General features: G+C 37.6%; 2 protein-coding genes and 1 long non-coding RNA gene across 3 annotated transcripts in view; 2 read left to right on the forward strand and 1 right to left on the reverse strand.

The window, feature by feature from the left end:
• LOC112994031 (disintegrin and metalloproteinase domain-containing protein 9-like) lies at positions 1-18961 on the forward strand. Its single transcript, XM_026118130.2, is given in 23 exon segments — positions 1-234; positions 2515-2612; positions 3639-3715; positions 4309-4387; positions 5025-5101; positions 6454-6526; positions 6528-6674; positions 7219-7284; positions 7366-7437; positions 7768-7940; positions 8337-8421; positions 9468-9589; positions 10475-10646; positions 11552-11641; positions 12227-12422; positions 12540-12645; positions 12846-13020; positions 13610-13690; positions 14297-14402; positions 15395-15527; positions 15936-15996; positions 16975-17027; positions 17496-18961. Coding segments are annotated over 23 exon segments (2391 nt in total). The 5' UTR covers positions 1-164; the 3' UTR covers positions 17575-18961.
• Positions 12459-19446, reverse strand: LOC135328758 (uncharacterized). The gene is made up of 3 exons (XR_010389795.1): positions 19145-19446; positions 13152-13243; positions 12459-13004 (listed from the first exon to the last, which is right to left on the reverse strand). It is a non-coding gene; the product is annotated as an uncharacterized LOC135328758 (long non-coding RNA).
• The window catches only part of PSTK (phosphoseryl-tRNA kinase), a 2926-nt gene continuing 2559 nt past the window's right edge, over positions 19407-19773 (forward strand). Inside the window, exon 1 of the mRNA XM_026118133.2 lies at positions 19407-19717. Coding sequence (XP_025973918.2) covers positions 19499-19717 — 219 coding nt within the window. The 5' untranslated portion in view covers positions 19407-19498. The remainder of the gene's footprint in view (positions 19718-19773) is intronic.

The following is a 19773-nucleotide window of genomic DNA, read 5'->3' on the forward strand; positions in this document are numbered from 1 at the left end:
TTTACTTCCCCTTTCCTCAGCAGAGGTGAAGTATCACGGTGTTTTTTCTATTGTTTACCTTCCAAGTAGGCGGTTCTTGCTCTCCTGGTTCTTCTGTGTAGAGAAACGAAGAGCCAGACATACAGTGTTTGGATACTGTAGTAGTTTCTCCAGGAAATCTAGGCATGTTAAAACACAGCCTATTTTTGTTCACTTTTGGACTGACTTTAACTGGAAAACCTTTTTGGATAAAAGGTAAGCTTTTAGTTTTTGTTACATAGTCAGAAAGTGTCTACAAGTCTTGTACCCTTCAGTCCTGGTGCTAGATATGGACAACTTTCAGACTGAGTCAGGACTCTCGGTACTTAGTAGAAAGGCTATTAAACAGAGCCCTAGCTGAGAAAACCTTATCCTGGAAACGTATCTGGAAAAGATTGCAGTTTGAGGCTTTTTATAGGTTCTGTTGTTTGTGTTTTCTCGCCCTATGTAATAGGTGTGCGAATGCATCATCTCCTGTACTGAACACCGGTTGTGACCGCTGCAGTTACGGTCTCTGTGCTATGATGGACTGGAGAAAAATGTTTGGGTCTTCTGTAATTTGAGGGAAATTACCTCTCTTTATTGTACTTTGTTTTATCTCCTTGTTAGTTCATTTCCATTCATGATTTGGCTTCTGTTGTTAGATCAGATGTAATATCTGAAGAATTTGTTGGAAAGTGGTATTTTTAGGACCAGTACTGCAGGCAGTTTCCGTAACTGTTAGAGCCACATTTCCACTGTTAGTGCAGTATACGCTTCACTCATTAAACAGAAGTGGGTTGTTTGGTTTAGTTAATAACTTAAAGTGATTTGAGGATAAAAAGCAAAGTCAAAAGTAATTAAGAGCCAATATTGTTTGGAGACCTGTTTGCTAATACAATGTCAATGTTTTCATTGTAATGTCAGTCTTTAATGTTAAACACGTACTGCTCGTGCTTAGCTTTTAAAAATCCTGATGTTATTTAATAGATAGAGGTCATCTTTATAAATGACAGTGGTGAATCCTCCTCCTCGCTTGGAATGGGTGATTTGTAACGTGTCCTGTGCTTCTCTGCAAGTACAAACTTCTGTCGCAGAACTGTGGGCGGCCGAGGGTGACTTCACGCTGGAAAGGAAAGGAAATCTTCCTGGTTCTGTATCAAAGCTCAATTTAAGAAGCAAGAAACCACCACTTTGGTTGTTAAAATCAATGTTACCATTGGCCCTGTAAGCCCTTTGAGAACGGGGGCTGTGTGGCTGTTGACCACAGTGAGCTCTAATACCAGATCGATGAGCAGACAAAACGGAAGCAGAATTCGAGTTCACCCAATTAAAAAAAGTCATCGGAGACTGTTTTTGCCTTTATAAACTCATTTACCTGAAACCAGGTATTCAGGAGGCTCCTTATCTTTACCTTCCTGAGTTAGCATGATGTTCTGCAGTTAATTCAGATATAGTGTAAATGGTGCAGAGGATAAAGCCATGGTAGTGGTGGGAACAAATGAGATGCAGCGTTAGGCTGATACTGCTGCACGTAGGCAACGGCGGGAGGTGTTAACATCTTTTCCATAGTTGATTTAAACTCAACAGCTGCTTCAGGGATTACCAAGAAGGGACAGACAGGTGGACAGAGAAGGTAGCTACATAAATTTTCTGTGGTAGATTGTGTTAGAAGTGTAGGTCTTAGGAAAAAATTATTTAAAAAAGAAAACAGGATAGACAAAGTTACAAAGTTAATAATCCAGGTTATAAAATGCAGAATTAAGATTGTGTTTGAGTAATTTGGTAGTTTTTATTTCTGTGCTCACGTAGAGTATTATCCAGAAGAACCCAGCTTTAACCAGTGAATGAGAAGTTACCCCTTTTTAAATCAGTTTGACCATTCCTAAACTATTTCTTCATCACTAAGTATGCCCTGAATACAGAAGAGTTTTTAAAAATTTCTTGTTCTTGGGATTTTCTATGATGTTACTGTCATACTGATTGACTTTTTTTTTGCAAACAATAGTTAATTTGTTTTGATAATGCCACTATGAAAGAATGACCAACATTTGAGTTATTTTGTCAGTTTAAAAGGTAGGTAACTAAGATCGAGAGTTAATCCCAAGATTGTCAGCTACTTTTGGATACCCGATTTAAAAAACTCTTGCTTGAATTTGCAGTTTTTAGCACTTAACAGCAGTTGGTTTTGGAGTGGTGTCATCATTAACTTTGAACACAGTCAAAACATACAGCATTTCTGCAGAGAGTGAGGCCCCGTATACTTAGTTTAAGCACTCAGAAATGAGGAGTACTTTGGCCATGAGTGAAATCACTGATTTCTGTGACTTCACCAGCATAATCCAAGAGCTCTGGCAGAGGTAGAATAGACCAAACTGAGCGTGGGCAGTCGGGTCACGTACTCTTGATTTATGGTCCGATCAGAATTATCTTTCAGAGACCACCACTGTGCAGATACCAATCTGATGTATTATTTATCCTTTCTGATTCTTTAGAAATTTCAAACTTTATTTTTAGGTGTTTCTTCTGAACAGACATCCGGCCTTTCTACATTAGAAATAATTATTCCTCAAAGTCTGACAGGCAGAGAGAACCGTCACCCATTTTCTCATGAGGTTTGTTGCTCTATGTAAATTTTTCTTCTGATACTGTTTTTCACAATATTGTCCTATATTACACACATGCACACGCGCGCGCACACACACACACACACACACACACACACACACACAAAGTGCACAAAAACTCAGTGTACTCTCAGTTAGTGCCTTTCCAACTTCTAGGCCTGTTAACAGCTTCGTAAGACAGAAGTAGGAAGGAACATGAAGCATATTGCCATTTCCTCCAAGCCACATTAGATGTTGCACTCAAACTTGAACTAACATCCATACCATATCTGTTCTTTTGCACATTGTACCTGGTCTTTGGATAAACATAGGATTTCACTTTCTAATACCTAAAGGGCTGATACTTGCTTTGTACAAGTGGCCCCATATAGTAGTACAGGTAAAATGAATGAGGTAAGAGAGTAAGATAGAAGCCTTCAGTTCTGGTAATTTACCCTTGTGCCAGATAGGGAGTTCGGTTACTGAAATAACTGATATGAAATAGCATTAGTCACCTTTGTACATACTGATTATGGAAAGAAGAATTTGTGAGTCGTTCATCCGGCTGCTGCTGATTTGCACAAGGAGTGTCACAAAACATTATGCGGTAGTTTGGCAGCATATTTCAGCTATGCCCTGCCTGGGAAGCTGAATCAGACTCCCTTTATCCAAGCTGTAATTACTTCCTCTCCACAAGAATCATCTTTTCCTGAGTATAAAACCATAGCATAGTAGTCTAGATTTAGTTTTACTAATATTTATTTTTTGTTCTTTTAATATCATAAGTTTTATTTTTTCATTTTTCCTGTAGGCTCTATATATTTTATATTCCCTCTATAAATCTCTAATGGTAAACACATTTAGTTTCTTGTGTAGTTTGTTTACTTTTTTATTTTGTCTTCTACATGAAGTTTTATAGCTTAGAATTTAAAATTTCAGTAGGAAAGAATGCAGAGTGTGCTACTGAAACTTTGAAATATAGGAAGTATGAAGTTTTATCACCTTATTAAGTGATATTTTTTGTTCTATTTGCAGGAGCATTCAGATGACAAACTGTCATATTCATTTAAAACCAGAAATGGAACATACCTCCTAAAACTAAAGAAAAATAAGTATGTGATACAGTGTCCTAAGGAATCATTACAGTTTGGGATATAGTTTGATATAGACAAATATTTTTATACTGAAAAATGCTTGGAAGAAACCTTTTAACTGTCAGATTGTAGTAATGCAAAAAGTTGTGATAAATAATGGCTGTATTATGCAAATAGAAAGGATTTTTTAAATTTTGCAGAATTTTATTTTAATTAATTTTTTATTAGCACCACAAGATAGTGGATTTTGGAAAATCATTGTGGAAAGTTAGAATTCAGTTTAGCTCTTTATTAACCTGGGGTGGGGAGTGTTAGCCATGTTGTACTTGGAGAAATTTGTCTATTTTTGTTGTTCCTCATTCCTGAGTCCAGCCCCTGACATAACATAGTCTGGTCAAATCCTACTCTATAGGTATTTGGGTTAAAATATTTTAAAATAACCTATTTTCCAAATAGTGTATCTCATTTTTAAGATATTTTGTTTCATGTCTATGGATTTTAATAATAATTTAGCAGGAGTGTGCTACTAACAGAATGTAGTACTTATGATTCTTGATTTATATCTTGTTTTATAGCCTGGTAAAAGAGCAGTGGTTTATTTTTGTTTCCAGAAAGCTTGTTAGTGAAGACTTTAGAGTATATACATATGGGAAAAATGGGAAACTGGAGACTACACAATCAAAACTCAAGGTATTGTACTAATAATGTTCCCCGTTTTTGTAAGGATTTCCTCAGGGAAGCCAAGTTTTATGCATTGAAACTCATATTAACAATTTCTTAGAACTGAGGACTACAGCAAGATGCATATGCATCTAAGTGTATTTTCAAAGCAAAAACAAGTGTATCCCACCATTCCATTTTGGCAGCAGAAGGCAAAGTACAAGTGATGCACATTAAGTATCTAGAGAAGAAAAATAAATTTGCTGGAAAATAAGCTTTCCTGAGTTTTAACATTTGTGACATTTATGTTTAGCAGTTCTTGTTGATACAAAACATAACGCTCTATGTCTTATGAGGGACTGTGCTTATCTTCATACTGTGTATGATGATACAGCATCACTGTTTCCCAAGATATGAAAGGAGACTAGAAATTTATGCCAATATGGAGTTTGAGCTACCTGATCATGTTGCCATTGCATAGCGTACAGTTAAAAGTACAATGGCAACATCAAAGCTCTATATTTTTGAGGCCCTGGATCAAGGAAGCCTTAAGCACACTTTTAATTTCACCATTAAGCATGTGAGCCCAGTAAAACTTAATTGAGTGCTTCAAGAATGAGAAAGCTTTTTTTTGGTTTAATTAATTTAAGGTTTTCTTGCATTTCAGACACACTGTTGTTATCATGGCACTGTTGAAGGAGTTGCTGACTCAATGCTTGCTCTTAGCACATGTGATGGCCTTAGGTATTACCACTTACTTTTTACTTTAAGATAATTAATTGTGCAATGCTACAGTAAAAAGCAGTTGCTGTTGCTGTTCATCAAGCATCTGGAAAAAAACCACTGTTCTATCTTGCAAGTATTTTCTGTATATTAGCACCTTAACATTTTAATTTGGTGTATCTGTCCCACTGTACAGATATTGTTGATGGGCTGAGTTTAGAATTTAGCTTTCAGAACAATGGAAGTGTTTGAAATGCAATACAATTATGTTAATCTGAGATATGTAAAAGAACCAAATTAATTTATAAAAGGCAGCGGTGTTCTCCCAAGTTCTCCCCGCAGAGTCTGTCCATGTGAGCTGACAAAAAGAAATGGCATGGACAGCAAATTCTGCAGGCAGCGAGACTGTGTGTAGAGTGTGTCAGTGCTCCCTGGGCTCATTTAGCCAGGCTCTTCAGCTGGGCTTTGGATGTACTTGTGGGCTCTTGAAGCCTTGTTCAGTTCGATCTCTTTTTGACAAGCAGGAAGAGCTAAATGTGAAAGTTCACCTAAATATCCTTCCTGTATAGTATCAAAGTGAGATACCACTCACAATAAATAGTGCCATTTCCTGGCAAATAATCAGCATACTGGTATTTCAGTTAACATTTGACCCCACTAAACTGAACAGAAATATCATTTCAGGTGTTCTGCAAACTTATGCAGACTCAACTCCTTCAGTTACCTTGAACACCTATTTTTTGAGGATTTTTTTTCACAAGCTAGTAACTAGAGAATTCCTTCTAAATATAGTTTAAGATTCTGGAGAACAAGATAATAGCTTCTGAAAGATTCTCTTACAGCAAATGGGCATGAACCAGGTGTTTCTGAGTCGTGGACGAATGCAAAATCTTTTTACTTAGCTGCACTCAGTAGTGCAATACCACTGTTGCCCTCATAAACACACTGGTGATTTTAACCTGTCTTTCCATCTTAAAAGATATCTTTTTCAGAAAAGCTAGATTACTTTAGCTACATGGAGCTATAAGTGAGACTAGAGTAAAGGACCAAAATAGTCCCTTTGCTTCAGCTCTGTATCCACAATCCAGTCTCATTAATTCAGTAATGATTAGGCTTCCCTACTAAATGACTTGAGGAGCACACACTTGTGTATGATCAAGTATTTTTAAAAAGTTCTATTTTGTCTTTTGAAATACTGTTGTGCATTTCAACTTAGCCCCCATACTAATTTAATTTATTTTAAGGTAATAATTTATTTCAACATAATGGTATGAAGAGTCATAGTTTTTAAATATTCAGCTTTCATTCACTCACCTAGTCATAATTGTGAGGGAAAATTGTGGAATAATTTTTCACTCTTTTATGATTACTAGAGGAATTCTCTACATTGGTGACAAATGGTATGGAATGGAGCCACTCAACACGTCCAGCACATTTGAACACGTTTTTTTACCAGTTAGAAGATGTGCAGCATATCCCTTTCCGATGTGGTGTGCTGCATGACAGTCTTCATCATGAAAAGTCATTTGTGAAGCATTCTGTGAAATATGCCTTTTTATCAAACAGTACCTCTAGTAGGGAAAAGCTTTTGAGGGTAAATATGTTTCTGCTTCTCTCTCGAGGGCTGTGGTCCAACCGTTTCCTCAGGCTATTCCAGCAGTTAGGAGTCTACAGAGCTCTCACTTTAGCATGGTATCATTCTAGGCAGGTTTGGCCTGGCTGGCCACTTTCTTGTGGCCTTAATTTTCATAGACCCCAAATTAGTGGGAGTAATTAAAAATAAATAAAATAAATAAATAAAATTAGTGAGAGTACCACTGAGGAAATCCTGAAACAGAAGAACAGCACCATGGGAATTTAGCATAGCTTCAAGCCAGCCTTTAGCAGAAGAGCAGAGAGTATGATGTGGAAGACATGCAGCTGCCTTTCAGCTTGTACATCTCAGTGTCTGACCAGAAGTGAATTACTGACATATAGATATTTATGTGGAAATCTAAAGCAAATTGACCTTGGAGGCCACATTAAAAAAATGGACTGTTGCCGTATAAATACATGAAATAGAAATCATGAGAAAAATAAATTAAAAAAGTAAAACTTATTAGTCATTGTGTTAGCTTACTGTTCTTTCTAATTTACAGAAGAAGCGCGCTGTCCTGCCACAGAAAAGCTATGTGGAATTATTTATGGTTGTGGATAACAACAGGGTAATTGTTTCATCCAATGCTAAATACATTTTATTAAATTATTAAAGCTTTTCTCTGACATTGTCACATGGTATTTTACAGTTTTTGCTGAAGAATTCTGACTCTACTTCAGTGCAAAAGGAGGTAGTTGAGCTGATAAATTATGTTGATGGGGTAGGTGAGTTCAGTAACATTCAGTAGTTTCTGCTTTGTCATAGTTTACAAAAGAATGACTAATGCAGTAAATTGTAACAAGGAAACAAATGAACGTGGTTATTCCAACCTCTCACATCTGAAAGTTATGTTTAAGTACCTCTATGAAGTAATGACCTTCAGTCACATATTCTTTCCTCATGTAAAACTAAGTGTTAATTATTAAAATAAACTAAACTTATGCTTCCATTGTTATGTTCAGTCTAATGTTTACTCAGCAGTGCTGATGTAATCTTTCAGAATTCAGTTGAACCACTCTGATGGACAGTAATTATCATTGTGTATTTCCAGATGTATAGAGCTTTAAACATCCAGATTGTTTTGGTTGGATTAGAGATCTGGTCAGATGCAAACCCAATATCTGTAATGGATGGTTCAGCTGGAGATGTACTGAGTAGATTTGTTTCTTGGAGACAAAAAGATCTTCTTAAACGATCAAGAAATGATGTTAGCCATCTCATAATGTAAGTTTTGTTTCAGTGCAAAAACTAGTCACTCTGCCAGTATTGTGTATTATGTATATGATTTTGGTTTTGTGTATGAATGAAAATATAACTGGAGCAAAGTTCACTCAACTTCCAAACTGTTTTAACCAGGAAAAACATCAAGAAACTATTTTTTGAATGAATTCCTTATTCTCAGTCAACTCACTGACACAGCAGACTTATGTGATCATTGCTTTCAAGCAGTGTTATTCAGCTGTTCATGATTAATAACAGTGACACTCTGATATAGCAGCAAATTTCTTCTTGACTCCAGGAAGACCAAATTTTGTCTTGCAGTATCTGTATGTTTCTCAGTAGAAATCACAAACTTTCAGGTCCTATTTCACTAATACCTTCAAACTGCTTTTGTTGCAGAGGGAGAAACTCTTATGATGGAGCTATCGGAATGGCTTTTGTAGGTACCATCTGTTCACAACTCCAGGGAGGGTCAATTAGCACTGTAAGTAAATAACTTTGTGATTAATGTAAGAAGCTACACAGGAATAGCTAAATTATTATAGATGTGCTGCTAGTGAGGCAGAGAGGTCTCACAACAATTGAATGCTTTCTTCTATGCATTCACAAAATCCAAAGTCGTAGCTACTGCTGTTGCCACTGCTGACATTGTTACTGCAGAGGTACCTCTGTACCATGCTAACAAATACTGTACACTTTGTTGACCTCTTTGGCCAAGTCACTCAGGACTTAGAGACTGGGCTTGGGATGGTACAGTTTCTTTTGTTGGGTTTCCTATGTAAAGATTTGTACATATTATTATACTTACATAAAAAATAAATGTATTTCCCAGTTTCTCTGTTCTTCACATTCCAGTCTGCTTAACTAATTTAGTCCTGAAATCATTCTTCGATCACCTTTTCATAATTCATTTAGCTTAAGGCTGTATTTGAAAAGCCCATCTTCATAACTTTAAGGTTCATAAGCACAATATTTCTGGGATAGGAATGCTGCCGCAACATAACATGTATTTTTTGACTCTTTATGTGGATAGAGACTGAACATAATGCACTATATTCTTAAGTGCCCAGAATTCTCCACAACGGGGCTGTGAATGGGGAAAAATTCTAAATTTGGCAAAATTAGCCGGAAACTACTTTTTCTTTCCTTCAGCATTGAGGGCAGAACCAGTATCTCCTGAGGTAGCCGTCTTTATCATATGGATGCCGTAGTATCATGAACAATCTCAGAGCCAGATTCTGTTCTTTATGATTAACAATATGTTTGTCTTTGAAGACTCCATTAAAATCAATGATTACGTGTGGTATTCAGAATATAATCCTGACAGAAAGAACAGAAAGAGTGGCAGACTCTGGCCCTACCTTAAAAAACAAGTGACAAATTGTTTGGTCTTTCTGCTTCTTTCTTTGCAATACTAGATTCTGTCTTCTTAGCTCCTGCGAGACTTGTGGCTTGAATAAATCAGTAGGTAGCAACATAGTGATTCCGTTAGTTTCGTAAATAATTTTTAACACTGATTCTCTTTATTAGTTAAATCATAACAATATGTTACATCATGCTACAGTAGTCGCACATGAATTGGGCCATAATCTTGGAATGAAGCATGATGATAAAAGATGTCCTGCATCCTATATTATGTACAGCACAGATAAGTAAGATTTCCGTTTATTTTATTTTAACCATTATTATTTATCTGTGGTGGCTAGGCCTCATGAGCTGTAAAATTGCCATGAATTCTGAAGAACTTTTGTGAATGGAGTGTTTGAGAAGTTTAATCACAGAGGTGAGCTTGCTGACTTAGGACTTGACATCATTTTAATGTGTTTGAAACATTACCTGTTTTCTGATCCAGTGATTCTTTTATTTATAGCATTTGGAAAAGCTCACTTAGATTTTGGGTTGTAATTTTTTAATGTTAGTGCACTGCTGATTTTTACCCTGCTGGGAATGCTCTGCATATACTCACTGTATTTGTGCAAACGTGTGTCCTTCCAAGGATTCCCTTAACCATCAGTTTAAACAAAACCTCTCAGCCTGTGTTTCCTTCAGTTCATTTGTTCTTTAGCTTCCCTATATCTAAGAGAAAAAGATCAGATTATTTTATCTGTCCACACATATATTAATAAATCAGGGTAACTGAACACTGGATCAAACTGTTGTGGGAAGAGGCATTCCTGAGTTCTTAGGGATTCCAAATTAAAGTGGTAGTTTTTCTGGAAAATACATTTTAATCACACATTTTGGGACTCAGTACGGACGAGGAATTTTTGAGGCCTATTTCAAATAGGACATCAGAACAGATATTCCAACGGTCTCTTTTGCTTCTGTAAGTATCTCTATGTTTGTTATACAGAGTATCTTTTAACTTCAAGGAGTGCCATACTCTAATACAAGCTGAAATAAAAATGAACTATCTCATGATCTCCTAACATTAAAAAACATAGTATTTATAATGGATTGAATGATATTAAATGGTTTGAGTTGCATTGCTTTTTGTAAGAAAAATATTTATATAAAAATAACATCATGTTTCTCAGTGGATCCAGGAATTTCAGCACCTGTAGTGTGGACGATTTTGAGAATCTTATTCTAAATGGAGGAGGAAACTGCCTCAGAAATCCTCCCAAAACAAGTAATGTTTACAAAGAACCTGTCTGTGGTAATAATGTGGTGGATAGCAATGAAGAATGTGACTGTGGCAAACCCCAGGTATTACACTGAAATTCAGCTGGATGCTTGTTCTTGTCCGGGCCTTTTGGTACATCTCATTTCCATTTATATCTGAGAAATTTTCTTTGTAAGTTTACATTGTTGCAAACAGCATGAAGATAAACTTTAGAAACAGACTAAAATCATACTTTGATTTTGATGTGAACTTAGCTAAGGGCTACTGGACTTCACAGAACTTTGAATCAATACCTGAGTAAGCAGTGTATTTCAGTCCAAAAAGTGTGGAAATGCCATTGGTTTTTGCGCTGGCTTTTGCAACATAGATCTGTTATATAGAAGACACTATTAAACTATCTAGCACTTACTGGATTCCTAACTGTAACCCTTAAACTTAGCCCACAACAAATTTACCTTTGTTAGTCATATTCACATTTTCTCAATGTCTGTCTCTCAAAGAATGGTATATTTGACTTGTTCTTTAGGAAACCAAAGTTTCTCAGACCATAAGCAAATGAAAAGGCTCTCAGCAAACCCAGGTTCCATTGTATAGGTCTTCTAACTCATGAAAAGATACCAACATTTTTCTACATCAAACTATAAATGTGGAGAAAAATAAGATGGGAAGGGTGATAGGAAGTGTTTCTTAGAAATCAAAGAGTTTCTGCTTCTTTTAGTGTCCATTTAGAATGTAATTTTCTCCTATATCCCTGTGTAACAGCCATCAAAATATAAGTTTTTCTGAGGACTTGTAGTAAGAAAACACAGCCAAACTGTATGCTGGTGTCTATTAGAACAGAACGGTATCAACCTCAGAATATGAAAGAGAGAAGGTGTATTTAATGTTTGGTTTGTCCATGCACTTAGTTTGATGATGTACTTCCCAATTCCTTAGCTGTATAGTGAAGTAAAAATGTTGTATCCTTGTGTTTGGGGCTGTGCTTTAGGAATGTACAAATCCTTGCTGTGATGCTGCAACCTGCAAACTCACATCTGGATCACAATGTGCTCAAGGGCTGTGCTGTGAAAATTGCAAGGTAGGCTGTGTTGTATTAAGGTAGATTGATACTAATTACTAGTAATTTTTAAATGTTTTTTTAAAAGACATAAAACAACGTTTTAAAATGTTTTTAAAACATTTTGCTTAATTGTTTATGAAGTTATTTATCGTAGTATCTCTTGACATATTTTCACATTATCAAAACTACACTCCATGGTAGAGAGCATGTAAGCAGAGAAGTTGGGTCTAATGACTCTTGGCCAGTGGCTTAGAAATCAAATGTCATCTCTGTGTCATCCCTTGTAGGAGGTAAGACTCATTAGGTGGCTCAATAGCAGTGATCTCCATTATGCAAGCCCAAGCTTCTCCAAAGTCTATAATAGTTGACTGCTTTTTAATTTGTGCTTGTGTGTGTGTTTTTACAATCCATCCTAGTCCCGTGCAGGCCCCACTGATAAGATTTATACACACACCACCACATGAAATTGAGGGAAATTTTGGACACTTGTTGGGTACTGATCTGAAGAACTATTTTGTCTTCCTTAAAATCATAAATGCTTCCCAGTTGCCATTGTTTCATGTTAGAATTTCTGCTGTGCAAAATAAAAGTCTCTGTTTCTAGTTTAAAGTGGCAGGAGCAGAATGTAGGTCAAAAATGGATTTCTGTGATCTACCTGAATACTGCAATGGAAGCTATGCCTACTGCCCAGATGATGTTTGTATCATGAATGGTTACCCATGTAACGACATGAAAGAATATTGCTACTATGGAGTATGCCAAAGTTTTGATTCACAATGTGAATCCATATATGGAAAAGGTATTTTCATAATTTTATATTAAAAGACTCCTAATAGACATTTCAGATTTTTATTTTTCTTTCTTATTTTTCTAAGACAGTGTGATGGCTTATTAACATTTGCTATTATTCATACAGGGGCACGAAAAGCGCCTGATGTGTGCTTTGAAAAAGCCAATATTAAAGGAGATAGGTTTGGAAACTGTGGAATGGAAGGCGGCGTATACAAAAAATGTCCTGTTCAGTAAGTCACCAGCAAATAAAAGCTAAGCCTAAAACCTTCAATGTGAAAAATTCATCTTGTTACAAACTCTTAAAAGCGTGAAATTTAAGAGAAGAACATTTGCTTGAAATGCAAGCTGAAAAGTTCTACTGAACAGTGTGTTTGCACTGATACTGTTTCTTTCTGTCACCTTTTCTCTGAGTGTCATTCATTCATTACAGGCATAGTCTATGTGGCAAGCTCCAGTGCACTTCTGTTAGTCTTCAAAATCTTCCTGTTTGGAGTGTTGTCAACAATGCATCCGGGGTTCTATGCTGGTCTTCTGACTTTGACTTAGGATCAGATGTCCCTGATCCTGCTCAAGTTCATGAGGGAACAGCCTGTGGAGAAAGGAAGGTATGACAAATCACAGCAGCATTACAGAATATGTTCCAAAAAGTGGAAGGTTCTCCGTAACTTTCTAAATGTTAAACTGCACTGTAAATTTTCTTGTAATAATGTAGGCTAAAAACATGCAAAATACCTGCCTTGTAAGGAGATTGAGTGTTTGCATCATCCTTTGTCACTTTTGCCACAGAAAGGCCTTTGTTTTGCTCCTTCAAATTTTACTTACATTTACCTGAGAGAGAAAGTGTTAGGAATCACCATTTCTTTCCTCTTATTTGTATGCAATAATATAATAAAAAGTCTGCTTTTTCAGCTATGCATGCACACAAAAAATTAATTAGCTCTTTAAAAACTTTATGCTACAAAGCAGTGGGCTAAATTATCAGTTACTCAGATTATTTCCATCAAAATGCATTAAGAGAATTTAAGACAAATACACCTATAAAGTTGTGAAGTGTTGATTGTTCTACCAGCCCATTTTCTTGACATTTAAGTAAAAGCTATAGACTTTTAAACATACATATTTTTAAAGCATATTTATAAAAGCATAGGATTGTTTTGAAGTTTTGTCTTTAAAGATACTGAACACTTTTTCCAGGCTTGCCTCAATTTTGAATGTGTTAATGCAAGTTACCTGGGCTACAGCTGTGATGTAAAGCAGAAGTGTTATGATAATGGGGTGAGTAGATGGTGTTTTCATGCCCTGTTTGTGGAAGACAGAGATAGGTGCAAAATCCCTGCATAAAACCAATGAGCAGACAGATGGCTTTGCTTTTTTCTGATCTTTATTAAAAGTCAAGTCCACTTTTTTATCTGTATTCATGTTGCTAATATACTGTAAACCTCTTAGCACTAACATTAAAAGACATTTTCTTAATTTCCCAAAGGAATCTTCTTATATTTCTGAGTTGTCCAATTGTAAAAGGAAAATACTCTTTTGAGAAGGACCATCTAATAATTCCTGATTTATATTTCTCTGTCAAAAATTAAAATGGCATCCAGAGGTTGTAAAACTGAGAAGCTTTTGTTTGAACTGTACTCTATTGCAGGAAAATAACAAAAAAGGATTAAATGCTATGAACTTGTAGCATCAGTACCACTCATGGTTTTTTGGGACGTTATGGAGAGGAAGAGCTTATTCCCTAACAGTTCTCCTTTCTCTATGTAACACTTGCTTCCACATGCAATTCTTAACGTGGAGCTCCAGGTATACCTCGGAGGTTGAAAGTGGCCACTTTCAGAAAGGTGTTGTTTGTTTGCCTATTCTGTGTCGTGTTGACTGCAGGTGTGTAACAACAATGGGAACTGCCATTGCAATTATGGATGGGCGCCTCCTTTTTGCAACCAGCCAGGTTATGGTGGCAGTATCGACAGTGGTCCAGCTCACATAGGTAGGATACTGAAACTGTCTTTCATTCTGCCTCCAGCGTCTGATAAAATAACCTACTATACAGGGTTTTTTTTCACTCTCTTTTTTTTTTTTTAACTGTTTTTCTACTGCATGGGACACTCAGTCATGGACTGACTTGGAGAATGAACAGGATTATCTGATGTGTAGGTCTGTACACTTCAAGGAAGTTAGTCCAGAAGAGAATTTGAGCTCAGGCCTATTTTGTCTGAGACAAAAACCAATATATTAATTGTTTAGAATTACTGTTACATATTTAAAATGTGAGTTGTGACAAAAATAGATGTCAGGTAGGAAGACTGTAGCTTGAGAATGAAACAGCAGCCCTTACATACAGAAAGTGTCTCACTGAGACCCTTTGGGGGATTAAGAGGGATTATGAGAGGGATTAAGAAAGTGCATGCAGCAAGCAGCACTTGGTTTATCTAAAATTTTAGAAATTCTACAAAGGGAAAATGGAGTAAATTTTGCTGGCTTTTAGACTGAGAGACCATGAAACCTCTTTTCCCTCTCATTGTTTACAAACAAAGTTCATCATCTGTAACTTGGTGAGACAAAAACCAATTCATATTTTATCAAATTTTACCAAATTTATAATTTGCAAAAGGAAAAACCCCTGGTTTTGATAATAGCTTAAGAAGACAAAGGTCATTCAGATCAAGTGAGTCTAAGCATATACAAAATGACTTTGTCTGATTTAGAGTTCTTCAAAAAATATGTGGACAAGGAAAATAGTTTGTATGTCATACAACATGGGGTGGGTAAGGAAGGAAGAGAAACTTGTGATTACATAAGGCCAAATCCTACTCTTCTGATTCAGAGCATTCTGAAATTTCAGTGGCACTACTAATTTTCATCTATAATAATTTGAAGATTTTAGTTTTTAAAACAGAAAGGTCTTTTTTAGCAGCAAAATGTTTTAATGTGAAGTTAAATGAGAAGATTATTTCACATGATTTCAATTTTTTTTTCTAGATACATCACTTCGAAATGGTCTGCTTGTGTTTTTCTTCCTTGTGTTGCCAATATTGATTGTTATTGTGATAGCAGTCATTAAGCGGGATGCAATAAAAAGAAGGTTTTGCAGGAAAAGTAGAAGACAACACAGGTATTGCTTTGTTACACATGGGTATTTCAGCACTTGATAGCATACTCCAAATTAACTCAGCAAGGCAATTTGAAGCATTATATTTACAAAGAATGTTGTACCTACTACAAGACTGCTTTGCTGCTAGTAATGTAAGTAAGAGTGTTAATCCAGATGCTCCAGCTGTGAGCTCTCAAGTGTTTTTTTCTTTCCTAAAATATATTGCACTTTCCTAATTGTTTTTCATAACTGCGTTGCATGGACACATGCAATGGGAAATAGAATAGTGAAATTATTTGCCAAAGCCAGAAACTAGTGGGGTCAGAGTCCAGATCTTTAAGCTGTAGCCTAGTCCCTTGAAATACATTGCTTCCTGGAATGTAATTAATCCAAATGGTGGTTTTCATGATGACATGAATTTTATTTCAGGGATAACAATGTGCAGCAACCAAAACAAAATCATACAAGTCAGAATACAAGAAATAATGAGGTAAGACAGATGCATATTTGCATTATTTCTTTTTGAGTATTCCAAATTATATAGTGTTTTCTCTAATGTAGTTAGTGATGACTGTGATTTTTTGAAACATTAATACCACCATAATCTCAAAGTATTTAAAAGAATTTATAATGTGTTAGACAAGACTTCTGTTTGGGTAGACAGGCCTTGGGTATTATGGGATGGAACAGGCTCCCACTCAGCAGAGCAGCCGAAGTAAGTTTGCACCTGAACTCTGCCTCTGTATATGAGAAAAGCTGCCAAGCCAGGCCATGGATCTAGTTCTGATAAAACAAAATAAAAATGAACAAAACAAAATGTTGTGAGAGAATATGAAGAATGCCACAGGAAGTGAAAGTAAGCTCTGAAATACCATTAGCTTAAGGATTTTTCAATTAAAGAGTATTTCCAAAAAGTAGAAATGTGAACATTGAATTAGAATATTTAATAAGAACAGCTTATAGGGAGACTTGCAAAACTACTTATTTCTCAGACATCCTTGTGTTGTGCTCTTAGGCACATAAGTATTACCTCATTTTACACAAACGGAAAATTGAAGCATGGAGAGGTTAGGTGGCTTATCCACTGTCCTTCCAAACATCTGATGGATAAGACAACAGAATTCCAGAACAGAACTCCAGATTTCCTCCTCAGACTCCCAGTTCTGCCTGAAGCTTCACACACAAACTGTATTTCCATCCAGATGTCCTCCAGGCCTCTTCGTTTTCTACCACCTGTATTGCCTATAATTGACCTATTATTATGTTTTGATGGTGAAAAACATTGCCTTTATTAGCACATGCACATCCCCATAAACACAAGTTTTGGGCTTTGAGATTTGTTGTAAAACACTGACCGCAAGAAACTTTTCTATTATTTAGTTTTATTAATCAACTAATACTGAATAAATACACATACTTTGAAATCTGTGTTGTATGCTAACTTGTTTTTCTGTGATATCTTTTCCAGCCTACCACATCAAGTCCTGATTTTTTTACCCTATCGCATTTTCCTAGTCCAAGGTTTGTAGTTTTAAAATGCTTCTTTACTCAGTGTTTGCTATTACTGTATCACTATGAGCAAGGTGCCTGAAGTCTTATGTCCTGCTTAATGGGATTTTTCAGACAGCATCATGAGATAAAACAGCAAGGTTTCCAGTCAGTATGTGTGCAACTGCAGGGAAGCTGCTCCAGTCCTGCTTTAGAAATGGCAGGTCTTCTCCAAGCAATCTAGTAGATTTTTTTTTTTGCCTGTCTATTTATAGTAGATTAAATGCATGAAGCAGAAATGCTGTTTTACTGCTTGTATAGAAACTAGCATAATGAGACATGTAAATGCTACCGAAGTGGGGTGTGTGTGTGTGTACAATGTTTACAAATGGGTGATTAAGTACCAGATCAGAAATATATGTTGGCAAGATGGACTTTCTAGCTATAAGCAGTTGTCTCAAGTCTTGAAATACTTCATAAAATGTGTTTTTCACACTTTAGGCAGCCAGTACAAACCCAGTTTCCTGCAGTTCCTTCAAGAGCTCTGCGACCCACAGTCCCACCTAGACCAGCTGTCTGAAAGTTTCTTGAAAGCCCTCACCAATTCAGACAATTAACTCATCTGAAAAAATATGTGAAAGGTAAAAATAATGGAATGCTCTAATATTTGTTTTCCTATCACAATGCGAAAATTGGAGTCCTCCAGTCCCTTTCTTATGCAGTCAAAACACTTTCTGAAAGCCTGTACCACGGGAAAAGACTTGATGTTTAGAGACACTGAACATAAGATTTCACAATATCCCATTATTTTGCTAAGAGCTGCTGGTGGTATGTGTGTCTCATCTACCTCCCCTCTCTTTTTTTAAGTCAAAGGCCTAAAGTTCAACTTCTGTTAGTTTTTATCTATAACAGCACCAAGAAACAGAACTCTTCCAAAGTGTAGCCTTATTTGCAGCCCAAAGAGAAGTGCATTCAATTATTTAATGGACACACTTTATTCATCTCTAGTCATATGCTGCAGCAAAAATTGTAACATAGACTGGCTTCCTGGGAAGCCTATGGTCTGTCTACCTCCTGCGCTATCCTTGAAGCTGTATGCAGCCTGGAACCTGTGCGATGGCTGCTCAGGGCAGCTCTTACCTCTTACGCTGAGTTGTGGATAGTTCCTATACTGTTGCTCTGAGCCTTTTCTTCAGTGTAAATATATCAAAGCTGGGATCAGGATCCCACCTCTCATAACGTACTGGTTACGTCACTCTTCAATTCAGATTATAAAAATAGCCTGATAAAGAGACCCTAATGAAGGAAAGAAACTCTCTGGAGAATAAATCTGAGTCCAAATAAAACAAGCTATCTCTGTTCTTATTGATAATGTGGCATATCAGGAAATATGTTACACATCTTAACAATGTTTTAAATGTTTACTAGTTACTACAGCTTCAGATTTTTGCTAGAGGCAGGTTGTTACAAAAACAACAGATAATTTCTGTAGTTCTGAATGCAACAGTTAGGAAGTGGTATAGATTTAAAAGAAAATGTATGAAATTACATTGTTTGTCAAAATGGCAGCTAAGGGAAAAGAACCTAGCATGTAGACTGAAGATAAAAACTCACTGGAAGAAATGAAATGATACAGATCATCCTTCTTTGTATGTAGGAGAGTGCATCACACACTGACTGTGTTCACGTGTAAAGTTTGGGAATATGAGGTAGCAGCAACAGTGAATACGCTATGGAATCAGCTCCCAAAGAAACTCATTCTAATCCCTTAGATGGTTATTTTGCATAAGCACACAAAACCTCCTGCAGGCAAAAGCCTGCACTGACAAGTAGCACCTTCCAAATAAGTGTTGTCTTTCTGAATTCCTGAAAATCTGAAATAATTGTAACTATTAATTAAGCATTCCTATCATTCAAATGTGATTAACAAGTGTAATATTAATAAAACTTATTCATCCATGATTAAATGTCAGTGTCAGCATATATAGTAGCATCCTGATTTTATCAACCTAACAAAAGTCGCTTCTGGGTGTTTTTTCCAAAATGGACACATCAGGAATCACTGCACAATCTCGCACTTCTGGCTTTACTAAAGTTTAGCATTTCATTTATTACCAAAACCAAACTGGCGTAAACCCGGTGTTTCACACTTGCGGTCAAACCCTTCTCCGAAGCCGGAGGCTGTGACATCGGAGGGCTTCACGGAAGCCGGGTTACAGCGGGGCCGGGGCCGCTGCCCCCGTCGCTCCCCCGTGCGGACCCGCAGGCTGCCAGCAGCCAGGGCGGCACCCGCGAGGCCGCGGATCCACGGGGGACACGCGGCGGAGGCCGTTTGAACGCGGCGGGACGGGGCGCGCCGTGCTGCCCGCCTCAACCCCGGCTCAACGGCGGCGCCTGCGCAGCGCGGCCCCTCGCAGCTGCCAGCGCATGCGCGTCGCCGCCCAGCACCCCGGGCCCCGCCGCCGCACGCCAGCTCCCGACTGCCGCAGGCGCTAGGGGCGGCGATGGAGCAGGGGGAGGCGGCCGGGCGGCGGCGCGTGGGGCTGTGCGTGCTGTGCGGGCTGCCGGCGGCGGGCAAGTCCACCCTGGCCCGCGCCCTGCGCCACCGCCTGCCGCGCCGCCAGCGCTGGGACTGCGCGCTCCTCACCTACGATGACCTCATCCCGCCGGAGGCCTTCAGCCCACCGGCGCCGGAGGCGGGGCTGGCGGGGCAGACCCCATTGGTCAGTGCCGCTTTCCTCCTTCCTATTGGGCGGCATCGCCCTCTCTGCTCTCTGTG

Source organism: Dromaius novaehollandiae, chromosome 6, assembly GCF_036370855.1.
Source record: "Dromaius novaehollandiae isolate bDroNov1 chromosome 6, bDroNov1.hap1, whole genome shotgun sequence".
Lineage (NCBI taxonomy): Eukaryota > Metazoa > Chordata > Aves > Casuariiformes > Dromaiidae > Dromaius > Dromaius novaehollandiae.